Source organism: Corylus avellana, chromosome 3 (assembly GCF_965113065.1).
Source record: "Corylus avellana chromosome 3, dhCorAvel1.hap1.2, whole genome shotgun sequence".
In the NCBI taxonomy this organism is placed as follows: Eukaryota; Viridiplantae; Streptophyta; class Magnoliopsida; order Fagales; family Betulaceae; genus Corylus; species Corylus avellana.
The window spans coordinates 8,899,151-8,917,637 of NC_142492.1; the positions used below are offsets into that span (position 1 = coordinate 8,899,151).

General features: G+C 34.6%; 3 protein-coding genes across 4 annotated transcripts; 1 reads left to right on the forward strand and 2 right to left on the reverse strand.

Annotated features, from left to right (window-relative positions):
- The first annotated feature begins 375 nt into the window (after positions 1 to 375).
- Positions 376 to 2,214, forward strand: LOC148586751 (uncharacterized). The gene has a single exon (XM_088514307.1). It carries the CDS (start codon positions 376 to 378, stop codon positions 2,212 to 2,214), a length of 1,839 nt encoding a protein of 612 aa, XP_088370433.1.
- A 367-nt stretch (positions 2,215 to 2,581) lies between these two features.
- On the reverse strand, positions 2,582 to 7,443 carry LOC132173396 (putative sodium/metabolite cotransporter BASS5, chloroplastic). The gene is given in 9 exon segments (XM_088514777.1): positions 2,582 to 2,983; positions 3,724 to 3,806; positions 3,896 to 4,143; positions 4,227 to 4,322; positions 4,324 to 4,471; positions 4,594 to 4,787; positions 5,244 to 5,374; positions 7,002 to 7,102; positions 7,195 to 7,443. Coding segments are annotated over 6 exon segments (804 nt in total). The 5' UTR covers positions 4,760 to 4,787; positions 5,244 to 5,374; positions 7,002 to 7,102; positions 7,195 to 7,443; the 3' UTR covers positions 2,582 to 2,920.
- Positions 7,444 to 11,508: 4,065 nt separating this feature from the next.
- LOC132173399 (calcineurin B-like protein 7) lies at positions 11,509 to 13,218 on the reverse strand. Of its 2 annotated transcripts, none has more exons than XM_088514241.1 (7): positions 13,149 to 13,218; positions 12,961 to 13,047; positions 12,660 to 12,716; positions 12,171 to 12,278; positions 12,030 to 12,089; positions 11,709 to 11,782; positions 11,509 to 11,625 (listed from the first exon to the last, which is right to left on the reverse strand). In XM_088514241.1, exons 1-7 carry the CDS (start codon positions 13,216 to 13,218, stop codon positions 11,509 to 11,511), a joined length of 573 nt encoding a protein of 190 aa, XP_088370367.1. The 2 variants fall into 2 exon arrangements, with proteins under 2 accessions (XP_088370367.1, XP_088370366.1); XM_088514240.1 differs by having other exon boundaries at positions 12,171 to 12,280; positions 12,662 to 12,719.
- Positions 13,219 to 18,487: the final 5,269 nt, after the last annotated feature.

The following is an 18,487-nucleotide window of genomic DNA, read 5'->3' on the forward strand; positions in this document are numbered from 1 at the left end:
CCCTCAAGCAAACACTGAAAAATTCAAAGATTCGAATCCTCGCCTTGAACTGTCATTTGCATCTTTCTTTTTTGTTCTTCTTTGTCTACCTGCTTTGCATCACTTGTCTTATTGGATGCTGTAAAGGAGGGCTTTTTACGCCGCCTCCTGACTACAGTTTAACTCTTATCATTTACCTTTCTCCCAAACTTTTGTATACGATAAAGTATGGATTGTTTTTGTAATTTCATCAATAAATGTGACTAATTAATTGTCTCATCTCGCATAATCTCCAATTAATTCTAACCACCTCTCCCTCTCCCTCTCGATCGGTTGTGTGCTTCGAGACAGCGAATTTGATTGTGTGAGAGATCTTCGATCGCTCTCTTGAGAGAGATGGAGAACTGTCGTCATGGCAGACTTGGCAGTTACACTTTAGCGCACCACTTGATCTACAAAGAAGAGCTGAAAAAAGACGGTGAGAAGAAAGTTCTTTGCTTGTACTGCAACAAACCAATATGGGGTTCCCTCTACAACTGTGTCGAATGTCTTAACCGCCCCGTTCATATCTACTCATCCGTAAACAATCATTGCTTGGACTTCACAGAAAAGCTGGAAAATGAAGTTGTTTGCTCCTTTTGCGACGAACCACTATTGGGTCCCGCCTACAAATGCCCCGTCTCCAAATGCAACTTCGTCATTCACAAATCATGCACCCAACTATCTTTGAAGATATACCACCCTTTGCACCCAAAACATAACCTTTTTCTCCGAGACCCTGATGGAAATTGTTGTGATGCTTGTTGTAGATCTCACGAGAAATCTTTCTTTTACAGTTGTCGTTTTTGCGGATTCCAACTCGACATTGAATGTGCTAATCACCGATTGCCAATTAATCCTAATGACTGTCACCAACACGAATTCTTCCCCATTTGGAAGAAGATCCAGTTCAATTGTGAAGCTTGTGGAGAGGAAATCACAAACCTCACCTACAAAGTGTGCAACATCTGCAAACTCTTGGTTCACTATAGGTGCGCTAAAATTCCACGCACAGTCAAAATTAACCTACACAATCACTTTCTCAGTCTCATCTATTCTCCTCATGAAATTAAGAAGCGTGACGACATGTTCTTCTGCAGAATCTGTCATAACAAGGTAAATACAGAGTATGCAGCTTACTATTGTCATGAATGTAATTATATTTTACACACGGAATGCCTTAGACATTTTATAGATATGTATGGAGAGTCGCCTGCAACTAGTGGGTTGGTGCTTAATAAATCCGTTAGATATACAACTCATAGGATCAAGGCGCTCAATCATGCAAAGGACGAAGGGCCTCACCCTAAGGAGATCAACCATTTCAGTCATCAACAACATAAATTATTCCTCTACAATGATGAGGTCAAGGATGATAAGGTTTGTAACGGGTGTATGGAATTCATAACTTCAGCCCCGTTTTACAGCTGTGAGCATTGCAATTTCTTTCTTCATATTCAATGTACTAAACTTCCCACAACAATTGAGCAACACCGACTTGACAACTTTCACACGCTCACCCTCCTCCCATGGGCACCTACCAAGAGTGGAGTGTTCTTTTGTTCTATTTGTTCTCGTCATCAGCGCGGCTTCACCTACAAATGTGACGAGTATTGGTGTGGCAAAACCTTTGACTCTCAATGCGGTTCAATTCCAAAAACCCTTCAACACGAAGGTCATCAGCACAACCTTTTCCTTCCTCCCCATTCTAATAGGACATGCAAAGCTTGTCCTAAGGATAACAAGAAGTATGTATTTGTATGCACCAATTGCGATTTCACCTTGGGATTCAGATGTGCAAATCTTCCACTGGTAGTGAGGCATAAATATGATACACATCTCCTCAAGCTCACCTACGTTACTAAAGAAGATTCTAGAGAATATTATTGCCTAATTTGTGAAGGGGAAAGAGACCCAAACCACTGGTTCTATTACTGTGAAAAATGTGACTTTCCAGCTCACCCCGAATGTATTATTGGGAACTATCCATGCATTACGATTGGAAGTACTTACAAAAGTGAATATCATGAGCATCCTCTCACTTTTGTTCAAAAGACTGGAGACTCTAGATGCGATGCTTGTAGAGAACGTTTTGATGATGTGGCACTAGAATGTCCTCAATGTAACTTTAGTGTTCATCCTCCAAGACCTTACTTCCCTGATTGTATGTGGAAACGAAGTGAACGGGGATGGTAGAGTGTTGTATATGTGAGAACGGGTTTCATGTGGAGCATCTTGGCCTTTAATCTTTTGATGAAGTTGGGCTTTTGTTCTTTATTCTTTATTTTGCTATCTTGTCCTTGAACCTCATTGAACGCTCAGCTGGGCTGTCTGTATTGCTTTGTTATTTGGTTTGTTGTGTGTTTCTTTCTTGTGGGTCCTTGCTGATGGTCTCTTTCTTTGTATTTTGTTTCTTTTAATTCAATACTTTGTTTATCCAAAAAACAAAAATTTACAGAATAATTTTGAGGGAGTGAATTATTTTATAGACCAGTCTCTAAATGTTTTGTCCATTATTAGAATTTCAAATAACTCTTACAATTTAACATGAAAATCAATTAGGTCATGTTAGATGTTCTGGTACCTGCATAATAATTAAATAGACATAGTTGTGTATACATAAGCAGTGGCAGAGGCTTTTTATATATGCCACAATCGATTCCTTCCAAGATCCTCTTAAATTTGCAACTTTTTATATCATCTTTGAAGGAAAAATTGAAACGAAAGGAAGCCATTCATTCTTTACAAGAGATGATGTAAGAATGACACCTAAAACGGCTACCTGAAGGTCCCATCTTCAAGTGGTCAATGACATCTTCTGCATTGCCCCATTCACCTCAAGATATAATGGATGGACAAAGTCACAGCATATCAAGACTTGTAGTGCTGTTTCAAATCAGACTTATTCTTTCCTCTTAGCCCAAACCATTACAAGAGTGAAGCCCATCAAAGACATTATTACAGTCTGCAAATCATATAGAAACATTATGGATATTACTCAAAATTATACAAGATCGACTATTGTGCAACCCCAGATGCAGCCTTATTCAAAAACAAAATGCGAGAGAAAATATTCCAGCACACGTATGGTAACATTCTAACAATTGGAGTAAGAAGGCATCATCTTCGGATAAATCACCACTTACCCCAAAAGTTTAATCTTATAGGAAGAGATAAATAAAATTATTTTATTAATACCTTAACACTCCCCCTTACGTTTGGGCTCAAACTCCTTTTTAATAGGTGGGACCCAACACATAAAATATTTAATTGAAACGGAGGATGAGTAATTGATAGAGTTAAAGGTTCGAACTCATGGACCTATGGATTAAATCACCACTTGTCCTAAGAGAGAGAGAGAACTTCGAATATAATTTGGCCAAATTCTGTAAATTATCTGCCCGATTTTCTTATCATTTGATATGTGATATGATTCTATATTGGCTGTAAACGTATATCCAGTAAATAAAAAAACAGCAAGCAACGGTTATTCTAGATAGGAAAACCAGAGTGAGAGTGAATCCATGACAATCAAACTATACAGGATGGAATTACTATATTGGGAGGAGTTGATTTAATCTTATTCATATCAGGGGAAAAAAAACCCTGCTTCTCGCAGTAAGAAAGAGATGATTTAACTGAATTTCGTTTTTTGGAGGAAAAAAATAGGAGAAATTTGATACAAAAGCGATGGCATGAACTTACTGAGATTGCTGGAGGCACACCCACAAGTGGATCTTGGAAGAACCTATTTGCAAGTGCAAGGGCAAGAAGACTACTTTGCATTCCTGCAAAAGCAAAAACATTATAGGATAGTGTTCTTTTGCAGATGCAGATGCAGAGTATTACAATGCTGTTAATGGCTAAACGGTGGGACCTGTCTCATAGGATAGTGCTCTTTGCAGAGCTTTCACATCTGTTGCCTTATGGAAGGCTAGACCAGAAAAGAAATAACCAGCTACAAATGCAGAAAAATGAAATGCAATAACGAGCAACAAAATTGTCACTCCAAAAGGAGATAAAACAGAATCAATGTTAAGGGCAAGTGGTGCTCCAACACAGAGAGCTATTACTGATAGTGGAGGCAAAATTGGCCGAATAGCATCACAGATCAGGGGAAAGAACCTGTAGGCACAAATATAAGAGACAGGTAGGGACCACTAAAAGAGTTCAATATGTTATCAAGTTATATGGAGTTGTTATATCACCGATTCAATAGCAAGCCTGCAGCAATGGGCACAACTACTATCTGCGTAACGCTAGACATCATTCCATCAACAGGCAGTCTCTTTCCAATGAGCAAGTGATAACAATGGTGTGATGAATACTGCAGTAGCAGTAGACAATGATGTCATGATAATGCTTAGAGGGGCCATTAGTTGGTCTGTGAGAAAAGTAGCGTAGTTTGAGAGCTGGGCCCCACTAACACAAGATACCAACATAATCCCAGCACCTGTTACATAGATTAAGAAAATGTTAACCCAGTGTCGGCAGGTTTTTGAAGGTGAGATTGATAATAGCTATCAAAAAAGAAAGAACAATATATATATATATATAGAGAGAGAGAATACTTACCTATGGAAGGTGGTAGACCAAATAGTGTAGCTGAGATTGTGCCAAAAAGATATCCAAGGAGAGGCTTCACAATGAATTGGCCAACATAACCAGCAAAAATAGCTGCTGGTCTCTTGAATGCTTCAAGGAAATCATTTTCTCTGGAATTGACCCCAACTGCGAACATTAAAAACGCCAATGCCGGTGCATAGTACCTAGAAATAGAAAAAAAAAAATTTTAAAAAAAAAACATGAATTATGAGCATAAGCTTTGGATAAACATTGTAAATCTTTTCCTTTTCAGTTTTTGTTAGAAATCAACATTATGAACTAAGCCAAAATTAACTCCTATCCCTCACTGGTTTCACAAAAGTAACATAGCAAAAATAATGATGTATCTTTTTCATGTTCCATAGATAAAGACTGCGAAACTTATCCTACTTTAGAAAAGTAATTCAAGTAGATAAATTCTTATATATAATTTTTGATGCATTTGTCGATGACTCATAACCTTAGAGAAATTAACTCCTGCTTTCTCCACATTTTAGACGGTAAAGAAGATCAATATGCAAATGGCTCATCATTTTTCCTTGAGGTTGCTCTTTGATGCAACTTTTTACGTAATCAGGCACACATTGACCAACCAATTCATCTAAAGAGTGTTCAGTCACCTGGTGGTAAATCATGTAAAATAAGGTGGGTAGACAAGAGCCAACAGCGTACTACCAAGGACTACATGAGGCAAAAGGGAATTTGATTCCCTCAATATTTTCACTATAGAAGAGTCCTTTTGCTTAGGCACCTGAAACAAGACATGCAGCAGTGTGATCAATATGGCATGAAATAACTCTGCAAGTGAGTTGTCTATATCAGGCTAAAGGGTAAAAAGTCATATATTCCCTTGTTTCACAAACCAAATATCCTTATGTTACATGTATGCGTCTATTTAATACATTCATAATTGACAAAATTGTAGCAATCCACTGTATGGAAAAACAGTCAACCAACCAATAGAGGTATAATCAGGATAGGATTGAGCATGTTCTAAGTTCACCTCATGCAGGTCCTCATTTGAATAACGAAACTTAAGGTTGCTAAAAAGAGGATGGCTAAAATTGAAAAGCATGATGGCTCTGATTCATTATTTGACTTGCTTCAACCATCTCTTAACCCAAAGAAGAAAACTATTAGTCTGGCCTTTGTCAACTTAGAAGGTGGAAAGGAGCAGCAGCACTTATATTTGTCTTGCCAAAGTCGACGTAACGTAGTTGAAGACTTGGTAACAATAATCAGAAGCGTCAACGTCTTCTAATCAAAAGATAAAACAATAAACTCCGCAAAGTGTTTGAGAGAAATTCTCTGATTTGATATGTGATATCTAGGTTATCTTCTCCTTCTTTTTGCTTTAAGGAAAATCAAAAGTCCCACCATTAGATAGGAACCAAAACTATCAAAAAACAATCTGCTACAATAATTGCAACATTGTTCGTGGTATTACAATATTCTGTGGTGCATTTGCGGTGCTACAACAGTCAGTGCCATTAAATAAAAATTCCTTGTGCTGCTTTCCTACAACATATTTGGCATTACCGTTCTTGTCCAACATTATATTCTCTCTAATCTGTCCTATATCAATTTGACTCATACCTGATTTATGTTCTTATCTTTCCCTGAAATCCAAATTGTAAAAACCCCAAACCGCATATCTATCAAATAGCTACCCAAGAATTCAATTTTACCATTGGATTACATTTTCTCCCTATATCCTTTGTACTAGCAGAACATGAAAAAGAAGGGATATTATGAGTTATCTCATCTATAAAATATTCACATTTCAGTCTTTTCACATTTTAAAAATATACAAAAGATAATGAGCATATGGATTAAATAGTAAAAGATACGTCATTCATATGAAATTTGGTGTGCATGTTGAGTGAACAGAATGTGTAACCCAAAATATTAATCTAATTGATAGTACACCTCTGGTCAATTAGACCCTTCAGAAACTTTTCATGAGATGAGTATTTTGACAAACCCTCATTGGAGTTACGGAGTACATGCTCCCTATAATATTTATGCTCCACAAATATCAAGATTATCAAACATATTCAAATTTTTTTTTGGTAGTTCAAAAATACACAAAGTACTTGAATTTATGCAATTGACATGAACTTTGGTGTGCATCTAACCGTGGAATTGTCAAGATATTAATTTGTTTAAAAGTTACTAAACAACATAAAATTAATGAAAAAAATTAAACCAGATATAAGTTGAATGTAACCTATACGCACACACACACATAATGACATACACAATGTAAAGGTACATTTCACTATTTGAACACCAAGATCAAGGCTCCAATGCACAGCCTTTCTTTAAACACAAGTACACAACCCATATAACACTTTAAAAATTAAAATTGTACACACCTGAGCTGACCCGGATTCACCATTTGGGCCCGGAACCGGTTCCGGAGTACCGGAAAACTTATCAGGTACACAGCTGCTGACCAACAGCCTTGTACTCCAATCTGTCATTGAAACAATATGCACACTAAAACATCCAAATACATAAAACACAAAAATCAAAAATTAAGAAAACGAAAATAACATCAAACCCCACGTGGGAAATCCGAGCCAGAGCGAAATGGAAACCCCAGAGACCGCGAGAAAGACAGAGTTGGCGACGAGGGTGGTGAGCGATTTCGCGGCCAAATTGGGTGCTGGAGTTTTCGTGTACCAGAGAGATTTTGAGAGTGGAGCTCCGAGAGCTGTGGACGGTGGATCTGTAGCTGCTTGTTGGTACTCAAATTCATTCTCAAGATCAAAATTTGGAAGAAAAAATAGAATTTTTTTTCTGGTTTTGGGAAGAGAAGTGTTTACCAGCCAGCTTGTCACAGTTAACAGTGGAATCGTATATATTTATGCGCGTTTATATATATATATATATATATATTTTAGTAAGAATTTATCGTTATATCTGTGATTCTGTAGCTCCAGACGACAAAGGTCAACTACACGCTCGTTTCAGAGCGTGTGCGAGATCGTCAACATGTGACATGTAGGTAATTATATTAACGATGTCACTGAAAATAATAATTATTATTATTACCATTGAAATTTGATTTTAATAGATTGTCGTTACCGCACACCAATTAGGTGCCGTGAGAACCGATTGATTCAATACACGCACCACATCTCTTCCTCTTACTATGTGCCTACCTGCAAAAATCTTTAGAAAAGTAGTATTCTCTACACACAATTAACCATACCTATGTATTTTCTCCATCACAAAATGAGTAACCACTCACCGTTGTTATTATTAATTTACATGGATGTTTTCCAGCCAAGCTTAGCGCAACATAACAAAAAAGTGTTAAGTTCTAAAAATTCATAAAAAGGCTTAACTCTTTTTATTGTAAGAATAATAACTCAACAATAAAAGATTATTTGACAAACAAATTAAATTAACATAAATTTGAGTTCAAATAATCGAAAATTCTTTCAATTAAAATATTTTCACTTTCAATACATATACATGAGATTAAGCTCTTTTTTTGATAAACAAATCAATTATCAGATTTTTTTCATAACAAAATATTTTCACTCAAGAATTGATTTCATCGTTCTCGTATGCGAATTGTATACCACAAACTTTTATAGTATTTGACTTTTCACAAGTTTAAATACTGTTGTTATAGTCATAACCAAAATATTTGTGCAACCATCACGAATCGACCTTTAAGATTGTTGAAAATAATTTTGGATAGTGCACAAATTCCCATTTATATAAAATAATTACAATATGAAAATTAACAATAAAATAAATAAAATACAAGAGATAAAAAGTAGAGTATGAAAAGATCTCACAATGCTATAGAATCACGCAAGAGCGTTGTCCTTAAAGGTTGATTCGTGCCTCCCGAAGTGTATAACTCGGTGCAATCGGATTATTTGACACCCAACCTCCCAGAATTAGACTATAGCGTCTACCTTCGTTAATGACACACTTCCAATAATGAAGACTAGTAGAATTACCCTTTAATCTTCTTGATAAAAAACCGCAAAGAGAAAATAAAAATTGAATAGAATAGAATTCTATGCAATTGATCTACTAAAATAGGACAAAACTCTTTTATAAAAAAAAAAAAAATGAGTTTGCCTTTCTTTCTATCTTGTTGAAAACTCACTCTTCCATAGGATTGGGGATTTTTCTTTCTTTATATAATTAATGACTAAATGGTCATAATACCAAAAAAATGGTAAAACATTTGTTAATAATTAAATGATCAAACTACAATAAAACTTGTTAAAGACTAACGGTCAAAACGGTAAAAATCAATTAAAACTATTTTTTATTTAATAACTCATAATCAAGTAATAAATACAAATGGTCATAAAACTTATATCTCATAACCAAGTAATAAATACAAATGGTCATAAAAACTTATATCGCATAACCAAGTAATAAATACAAACGATCATAAAAGTTATATCTCATAATCAAGTAATAAATACAAACGGTTATAAAAAAAAAAATGGTTAAAGATGATTTTTATTTCTCATAAAAACTCGTGAAGATATTATCAAATTATAAAACATTTTCAAATGACTGAAAAATAAATGTTTGTAACAAATATTACAACACCGATGACTAAGAAAGCATTCATAATAGACTCCTCAAATAAAAGTTAAATTTGAGGAGAAAAATTTTCTTTATCAAATTTAGAGGGCCACTTTTAAAATGAGTCAAATATCAATTTTTTTTTATATATTTCTCTACTTTAATTAAATATTATTATTTTATTAGTTTTAAACCAATCGAAAGAGAGGAGAGTAAACAATAAGCTTAAAAGAATATATTACTTTAGCATTTACCCTCCTCTCTCCAATCGAAGGAGAGGATGGTAAATGCTTGACCTGACATTAAGTCTAAGACTAACAATTGGACTAACCCCATTTTCATGGAATGCGCCACATGTTATTCCCTCTCTGCCCTAGGGGTTTCAGACACTCACAATTTAAACATAAGATCCCATTCTAAAAAGGTCTTTTTCCTGAGTCACCGCGTGTTTTCAAGCCAAAAACTCATTGTTTTTATCTTTAAACATTAATTTAAAGTTATTTCTTAACCTTTTACAGAAAATACTTGTTCATTTTAAGGGGATTAGGATCCGCTTTTTCCTATCTTGTAAGATACCAACATATTATTTTCCTAAAATGATAAAATTTATTATTTCAATCATTTTTATTTAATGAAGAAATAAATCTATCAATAAATTTGTATATGTTGAAACTAGTAGCTCATATTAATATTAGTGGAAGGCCAGGTAGACAGGAGTAGAGTGAACGTCGCGATAGCGATGTTCACAAAGCGAAATGAAGTATTTTAGAAATTTTCTTAATATGTCCGTACAAGTAGAGTTTATGATTTTTCCTATATATATGTTATGATGTAATCCCGAATTATGAAGAGAAAAATACAGTCACCTTTTTGTGGATGTAGGCAAATTGTCGAACCACGTTAAATTTGTGTCTTAACTCTCTCTTTCTTAATTTTTTTCTTTTCGATTCTATATTGTTCATCAATTATTATGTACAGTAACAACAGTATATGACCTACGTGAGTCTATAAATCTAATAATTAAAATAATAATTTGTAACATATTTCTTATTTTCCAATCACAAGGGATACCCGTTGCTTTGTCACAATTCACAAACATCACCCACATGTCGGTTCATGAAGTCTCTCCATCAATGTCAAAAAAAACCAAAGAAACGTCACGTCAGGTGATCTGTCTGACTTAACGACTTGTTAACGTTAACGTTAACGAAGCCAATAAAGAGCGAGTCAACGGGCTCAACTCGGTAACTCAGTGTGAGAACAAAGAAAAAGAAAATGGAAAAGCAGCGAGCATTGACGGTGAAAGCCAAGATAAAGCCTCAATGGCGCAAAACCCCACTCCCGCAAGTCATCACAACTGTCTCTCACCAGCACCCATCTCAATATATTTATTACTATATTTTATTACAATATCTTAAATATTTAATTAAAATTTAAAATTTAAAATCTTAAAGTAATAATATATATTAAAAAATTTAGAGAATATTGATCCATTGAAGCCCAACCTAGCATTATCCTAGTGAGTTCTTCAAACTTTAGTTAAATTTGAGACAAAAATTTATTTTATTTTAGTTAGTTACTTTTTAAATAAATCAAGGGTTTACAAGAATTTTTTTTTTTTTTTTTTTTTTTCCGAAAGGAAGAGACGGTGAACAATCTTTAAAATCAAAAAAGGGATGGGTTCCCGTCAATAAACCAAAAATAAAATACAATGGTACGAAAATACATATAAAATGTAGAAATAAGTCAAACAAATGACTTCGCCGGTCCTCTCCAGGGTCGCACAACGCAAATAAGATTGATGTAGATTAAGACAAACATATCTAAATTCTCACTTAAAAACAACAGCAACCACTGAAAAGAAGCTCTTCAATATTTTCAAATTGGTTCGGGGATAACTTCAAGAGTGAAATCTAAATATCAGGAAAACAATAGTTAGTTCATGGATATATTTACATATACCAACAAAGTTCTTATACTTACATATACCAACAATCCAAACAAAACCCTCGACTCAAATCGATGAACATTAATAGTAAATCGAATCTACACCCAACATAGTTCATAAAAAAGTCAGTTCCAAACACATACATATCAACAAAAAAAACAAATCATTCCCATCAGCTAATAATAATAATAAAAAAAAAAATAAAAAAAAAAGATTGTTCATGTCATCTTCAAAGTCTGATATGATCATTAAACTAGGAAATGCAGTTTTAATGTCCCTGCAATGAATGGTTATGGATGAATCTGAAACAAAGATTTCAAGGTCAAATCAGATGAATAGAAACCAAGAAACAAGATGAAAGGGACTTACTTCAGATATGGAATAGTCATATTCTTCAGTATGGATGGATTGCGAGACACAAACTCCTGCCACTCTTCCATATCAATTTTTCCATCTTGTTTTAAATCTGCTTCCCTAAATGTCTGTACAATTGCGGAGTGAAAGGTATACTCAATGAAAACATCATTGCATAGATTTTTACACATGCTGCCATCTTAAGCCATACCTTATCAATAATGGCTTCAATGATATCATCAGAAAGGATCATGTCCAAATCCTTCAGAAGTGCCAAAGCATTTCCTTGACCTTTCACGAGTGTGAACAGCATAGTATGTTAGTTTTCAATTTCTTTTCCCCTTGCCATGCATTATTTTGTAACTTAACCAAGCTCTAGGGGCCTTTTAGCTTAGTTTTTCTTATGAAAAATGTTAGACCTACAACTCTTCTACAATTTGTTGACACTTGTTAGCATGTGATTAAAAGCTGTTACAATATTATTTTAGTGGCTGACGTGGCTCCAATCACAAGAATTAAGTCAAAATATTACTTATTACCTCTTCAAGTTTGATAAAGCCTGTTTGCAATATATCATGTACTTGAAAAGAAACTGCAACATCTGATATAAAGCTTTAGTACATTCTTTAGACACACACACACACAAGAACTCACAAAATAAAGAAATTCATACAAGCTATTTTTTCGGCTTTAGGTGCTTTTGGGTGAAAGACACTCAGAGATCGAACAAACTCCCCAAATTCTATCACCCCATCATGTTTGGAGTCGAATAGTTGGAAAATTTGTTAAGTTCAGGCAAGCAAAAACATTCTTGTCTCAGCATTTTGACATGTAGTCATAAAACAAGAACGGAGTACTAAAGATGGCAATGTTGTTTTAAAAAAACGACTGTTAACATGGACCAAAAACAACATGTAATTTTGTTGAACAAAAACATAAATGAGCCGCAGTTTAAGAACAAAAAAGCAAAAGGCAGAAATGGCATGAAGTTAATGAATAAAAAACAACTAAATAATGAGAAAACAAGACTAAGAAATCAAGAAAAATGATGATTTGTGGCCAAAATTTCTGTTATCAGATATCCTGTCATTCAACTCTTTTCAAAAATGTCACTCTGCCCCTACATTTCATCTTAAAATCAAAATTAAGGCCAGGCAGCTGACCCTGTCTGCAAAGAGACTTTGATTCTTGCTATTCCTGAATAATCCAAGCTGAAACTCTTCTTGCAATCTCGAAACTGAGATCAGAATGGATACTGCCCTTTGAAAGAAGCTTACTATATGTTTTAGAATAAGATTCAAATCAATCTGGGATTAAAATAGCCAATCTTAAAACAATTAATTTGAATGTAAAATATTATCTGAACAGGTCTGCCAACTTCATATCAAATTTTGTTGCATCTGTATATTACAAGTCTATATGTTCATGCATAGAAAGTGGTGCCTAGGAATAAAGGGTGAAGCTTTCTTTGCTTATGACCGCATCATTAACTATTGAACTGCTTAGTTTCATGAATAGATCATACAAAGTTTCAACCTCGGTCACATTAACTGCAAGAATGCAAGGCATACAGATTCATTTAACAAGTAAAACCCAGAAAGGAGATTCCAGCCTGAGAATAATAAGTAAATGAAAAGTGAATGAAGCTTACATCTCGTTTGAGAGGCGAGAACAGCCGGATCTTCGCCCTTAATTTGCTGCTTCATGCAAATGCATCCCATTGTAAAGCCCTTGATGTTAACAAAAAGGCTTTATTTTCTGCAATAATAAATATGGTATGTCATAACTTTGATCAAATACAAGAATCTGCACATTAACCATTCTTTGGAAAATAGGCCTCAAAGGAGGAGCATATGTGAGAGTGCTGTACCTCTGTTGTGGTTTTGGTTCTATTCATCAAGTACCTAAAAAGTCTTATAAAGGTACCAAACCTTTTGAAACTGAAGTAGGAAATCTCTTTGAGTCTGCATGACTCTTTATTTTGATTGTTTTGGTGGGCACTGGAAAAAGGCTGCACCAGTGATTGCTGTTCAATGCAAGTAGCATCATGAGGTACATGTGTCCACGTTGAGAGAAATGCGTGACTGCCTGGAATTTAATGATGCCAAACCCATCAGGACCAATGCCATTCTGCAGTAAAAAAAATCATCCATAACATCCTCTTTACATAAAGCAAATAGGAACCTTAGCAGGTTCTCTGAACAAATCAAGGAATAATATGACTTTGAAGCATCATTTTTCATACACGAAATTCTCGAATTGTTGGAGCCCTTAACTTGTAACTGCGGAAGGAAATGGCATAATCTTTTGCGATATTCCAAAAATTAGTCCAGACTAGAGCATTAATAACACTCTGACATCTATATTCTCTCCCGTTTAAAGAGAATCCACCTGATTGACAGATAGTTGGAAAAGAACATTAAAGCTGGAAACTTGATTTCTTGCATCTTATTCTTGAAATCTTGCAACGCTAACTCACAATATTTCATCATTTCATATCATTTTCATTCTCTGCAAACAGAAATTTTAATAGTGATTTATTAAAATGCAACGGAGTGTAAGAGTTTAATCAAATTATAAAGTTACTGGCTTGACCCATGATGACAATAAGAAAAAAAAAATGACGATAATAGGACAAAAATAATTGACAACCTTTTGCACGTAGCAACATAAAAATTTACATTTTTTCGTTGGAAATATCCCAATTAAATACTCTAATCATCAAGAAATGAAACTTACAAAGATGTCCTGTCTCACAACAACACAGCATGCTCCATGAGTGGGAATTTGAGTTCAACGAGCATTTGAATCTCTAATTGGAATTAATATAAATTCATGCAATAATCACCAATCTTCACTAATATGTTTCTTATATTATAAGACGATTGCATTTCAAAAAATTTAGATGCAAGCATTTGATTAACATTGAGGAAGATGATATACAGATTAATAGATAGATAATTGGGGGCCACCAATTGAAGATTTTCTTGAGAAAGAAGGGGCTAATCTGACAGTACAAATGGTTATAGTCCAACCCGAAAGGTAAACAAGTCTTGATGGACTTGAGGGGGTCTGACGTTGACTGAAGCCCAAGTGAACACTTGATAAATGATATCACCATTAACATTAGGATAGTATGTGACCACATATAATAAACTATATATATCTATATAGTTTGGAATGATAATTTGGGTATGTTTATGTTTGCAAACTTGAACCATAAACGTACCTTAACAATCACACATTATGGGCGTCATGGTAATAAGAAGTGGCCACACGGCCCACACTACACACGGAGTGAAGATCATGTTCTAACAAGTTGCATACGACACTCAATGGGTGGGAATGGGATTTTAAGAAACAAAATAAAACGGAAAGGGAAAGTTTCACATAATCCATTGAATTTCTATTATTTTTGTAATGTTTTTCTCAAAGTTCAAAGACTCTTAATTTAGTGCATTAAACTTTTAATTTTTTGCAATGTCACCCTCCGATAGTGTTTGGTTTGGAGTTAATTAAATTAGACAAATTAAAAAGTGTGAAATAGATTCTATACGCCTAAAATTTTTATAAAATTTCAAATTTACCCATAATTATTTATTTATTTTTTCTAAAAGTGTCATACGACGGGCCATTCTTTTTCTTTTTCTTTTTTTAATTTTAAAATGAGGGTATTTTGAAAACACCCTTGTTAGAATTAAAAAAATAAAAATAAAATAACAGAGTTGTATGTAACATTGCAAAAAATTAGAATTTCGATAACACTAGTACTCCAACTCTTCTCAACCTTGCTTGCTTCTTGGGTTTGATTTACACAAATCTTTATTCAGCCTTCCTATTTTTGTTTATGGTAAGTTTGGGTCATTGGAGGATGGATGCTAACTTTTTTAGGTCAAAATTACCCTATAAATTCTAAAACTATTGTCAAAATCAAAGATCTAAAATAATATTATTGGAACCATAGGGTAGTCTAGGAAGTGGGAAGGAACATAAGTATGGGGTCCGGGTTTTTCCATTGTCTCTGGACTTTTTAGTAATTTCATCAATAAATCTAAGGTAAAGTCTACTTAACCCCCCTCAAACTATCACCCCAATGACAATCTACTCCCCAAACTATTAATTACGACAATTTAACCCTTCAAATTACCAAAACAATGACAATATACCCCCTAATGCTAGCAAAATGACGAAATTACCCCTATAAAATTTTCAATAAGACAAAAATGCCCTTAAAAATTTGAAAAAAAAAATTAAATTTTAGTATTTTTGTTTTTATTTTAGTAAGTGTAATTTTGTCATTTTAAAAAAATTGGGGGTACATTGTCATTGTTTTGGTAGTTTGTGGGGTATATTGTCGTAATTGATAGTTTAGGGGGTAGATTGTCATTGAGGTGATAGTTTGAGGGAGTTAAGTGGATTTAATCCATAAATCTAATTTGTCTTATAAAACCTTTTGATTTATCACTAAATAATATTGGGCTTTCATGCCAAGTGAACCTTTGATTTCTCACTAAATAATATTGGGCCTTTTGCAGTCGTATTCGTTTAGTGCAAGCCAAGTCCTACTTTGCTCGACTCTTTGCTAGCTCTTTACTCTTTGCTCTTTGGTTTGATTTACATGCATCTTTATTTAGGCCTTCATTCACCTTTTGTGTATGGTAAGTTTGGCTCACATTAGGATGATCATTTTTCGGGTTAAAATTGCCCTCTAATTTTTTATGGAAGCCCATAACCCTTGAAGTGGTCCTCAACCCATGATAAATATATGAAACCCAAATGTGCATTTTACAATAAAAAAAAAAAAGAAAAAAAAAAGGGGGGGTTTTATCATTAAATGTGCCTTGCTACACAGATGTGATATTCTAAATTATGAGTATTGGGATGGTATAAGCATACATTACGTCTTTACAATGACTAATTCTTTTGGACTGTGATTGTCTACAATCGATTATCCAAATTGTATATAATTTAGGTAGCCTCATTAGGAGGAAATTATGAAGCTCACCTATTTCAGGCAAGTGAACAACACATCTTGAATTGTCTAGAGTAAGTGGGCCTAGTAGAAGAGTATTCCTTATTATTGGGTTGTCTGAATTTTTGTGAAATTTTGGACAGTCTAAGAGAGGAGAGTTGCAGGACCCACTTATCCCGAGCAATTGTAATAGCTTGGGATGTGGGACTCAACTGCACCAGGCAGATAGGCCCCACAACTCCTCTATCTTAGGTTGCTTGAATTTCACCCCAACTAATCTATTTTCAAAGCCCACCGGATTAAAATATCTTACAATTAGGCATCCAAAATTGATTATGCAAAGTACATAATATGCAAAACACATTCATGACTAGAATTTCCAATCATTTAACCTCATTTATTGGATTTCATCTCACATTTCGAGCATTTCTGATCAACATAAAAAGACCTCCTTTACATCTACAAATAAAATCGTACCTTATCTTAAGAAAAAGAAAACAATAAGAAATAACAATAGATGTTTCTTTTCCATAAATATCATAAATTACTTAAGAAATAACAATTGTTTTTTTTTTTTTATCAAATGCCATATATATATATATATATATATATATATATATATATATAGAATGCCAAAGTTATTCATCCAATATGTCACCCAACAAAATTCAAGACATTGAAAACAAACATAATTGGTCTCAAAATCCATACCTCACAAACATGTGCTAGTGTGCTCAAGATAGATTTAAATTGAAACAATAAGCATCTCATGTTGCCAAAGGTAAGTAACAAGACTCAAAATTCCTAAGTCATATGATCATGTGTTCACAACTTTAAGCTTACCAATGAATTTCAAACCAAAATCAAAGCTCAACCATATGCTTAAGAATGACATAACAATAATAATGGATTGTGTTTTGTTTTTCGATACCCCCAAACTTGAATCATATATTGTCCCCAATGTATGCATAGAACTAAAGAATAAGATCAAGAGTATAAGAATACCTGAATGAGCAGATGGGGGCATATCACACCCCCAAACTTGTATGCAAAAACACATGTCCCTAAAAAAAAAAGTGATACTCCAACCAAATACCAATCAAGTGCATACATTGTTGTAAAAATATAATCAAATAATGAAGCAACAATGGATAAAATAAACCTGGATGGAGATCATGTACCCTGGTGAAGTGAGGAGTTGAGCACATAAGGCCTGCACTCAATCCTATGAGGTATTTCTCAATTGAAGTACGAGTTCCAAAGGATCTTACCTCGATCCTTTAGAAGTCCAAGCAAGCTCTTTCATCCCTTCTTCTTTATGATCATGTAGCACTCCATAAGGAAGATAGATGATTTCCCTTAACATCCCGAAACTGCTTCCCCCAGCTAATAGGTCTTGATGCTCCCCATGACGATGTTCAGAGTGTTTATCCCGAACTGGTTTCATGATCAATCTCTTGTCTTTATGAGAGTTCTCAAAAACTGGGGTAGCCAAGGAATTTGCCAAAAAAATTTCCACCCCAATGAAATCCACTTCAGCAACCTCTGGATGAAATATGTCCCATGTGGGGTTGTCATCAGGTGGTGGAGTACTTGAAGTGAGAGGCATAGGCTTCGATGGGTTTCTCCATGATGGTGCTCTAGATAGAGGATCAGGAGGTGGGTCTTCAACAGTTTCTCCAATGTCATCCAAGAAGAAACATGCATTTTGATCAGGCGCATTCTAGAAGGCATTGAAGATGTTCAATCTGATTTTCATATTCCCAAAAGAGATCTTCATTACTCCAGTTTGGCAATTGATGCATGCATTAGTTGTAGCGAGGAAAGGACGCCCAAGGATGATAGGAATCTGCTTCTCTAGATTTAAGACCGGTTCTGTGTCTAGAACTATAAAGTCAACTAGATAGTAGAACTTGTCCACCTTGATAATGGCATCTTCTACAATCCCACGGGGTTTCTTGATCGAGCAGTCAGCCAATTGCAAGACAGTACTCGTCGGTTTCAATTCCCCTAAGCCC

Excerpts from the sequence above, each read along its gene's own strand:
- LOC132173399 (XM_088514240.1), bottom strand. The coding sequence starts at position 13,218 with ATGGGATGCATTTGCATGAAGCAGCAAATTAAGGGCGAAGATCCGGCT. Across the intron at positions 12,720-12,960 it reads TGCGGTCATAAGCAAAGAAA|AAGAGTTTCAGCTTGGATTA; the intron begins GCTTCACCCTTT and ends CGAGATTGCAAG. Across the intron at positions 11,783-12,029 it reads CAAACTTGAAGAGGTAATAA|GAAATGCTTTGGCACTTCTG; the intron begins GTAATATTTTGA and ends TGAAAGGTCAAG.
- LOC148586751 (XM_088514307.1), top strand. The coding sequence starts at position 376 with ATGGAGAACTGTCGTCATGGCAGACTTGGCAGTTACACTTTAGCGCAC.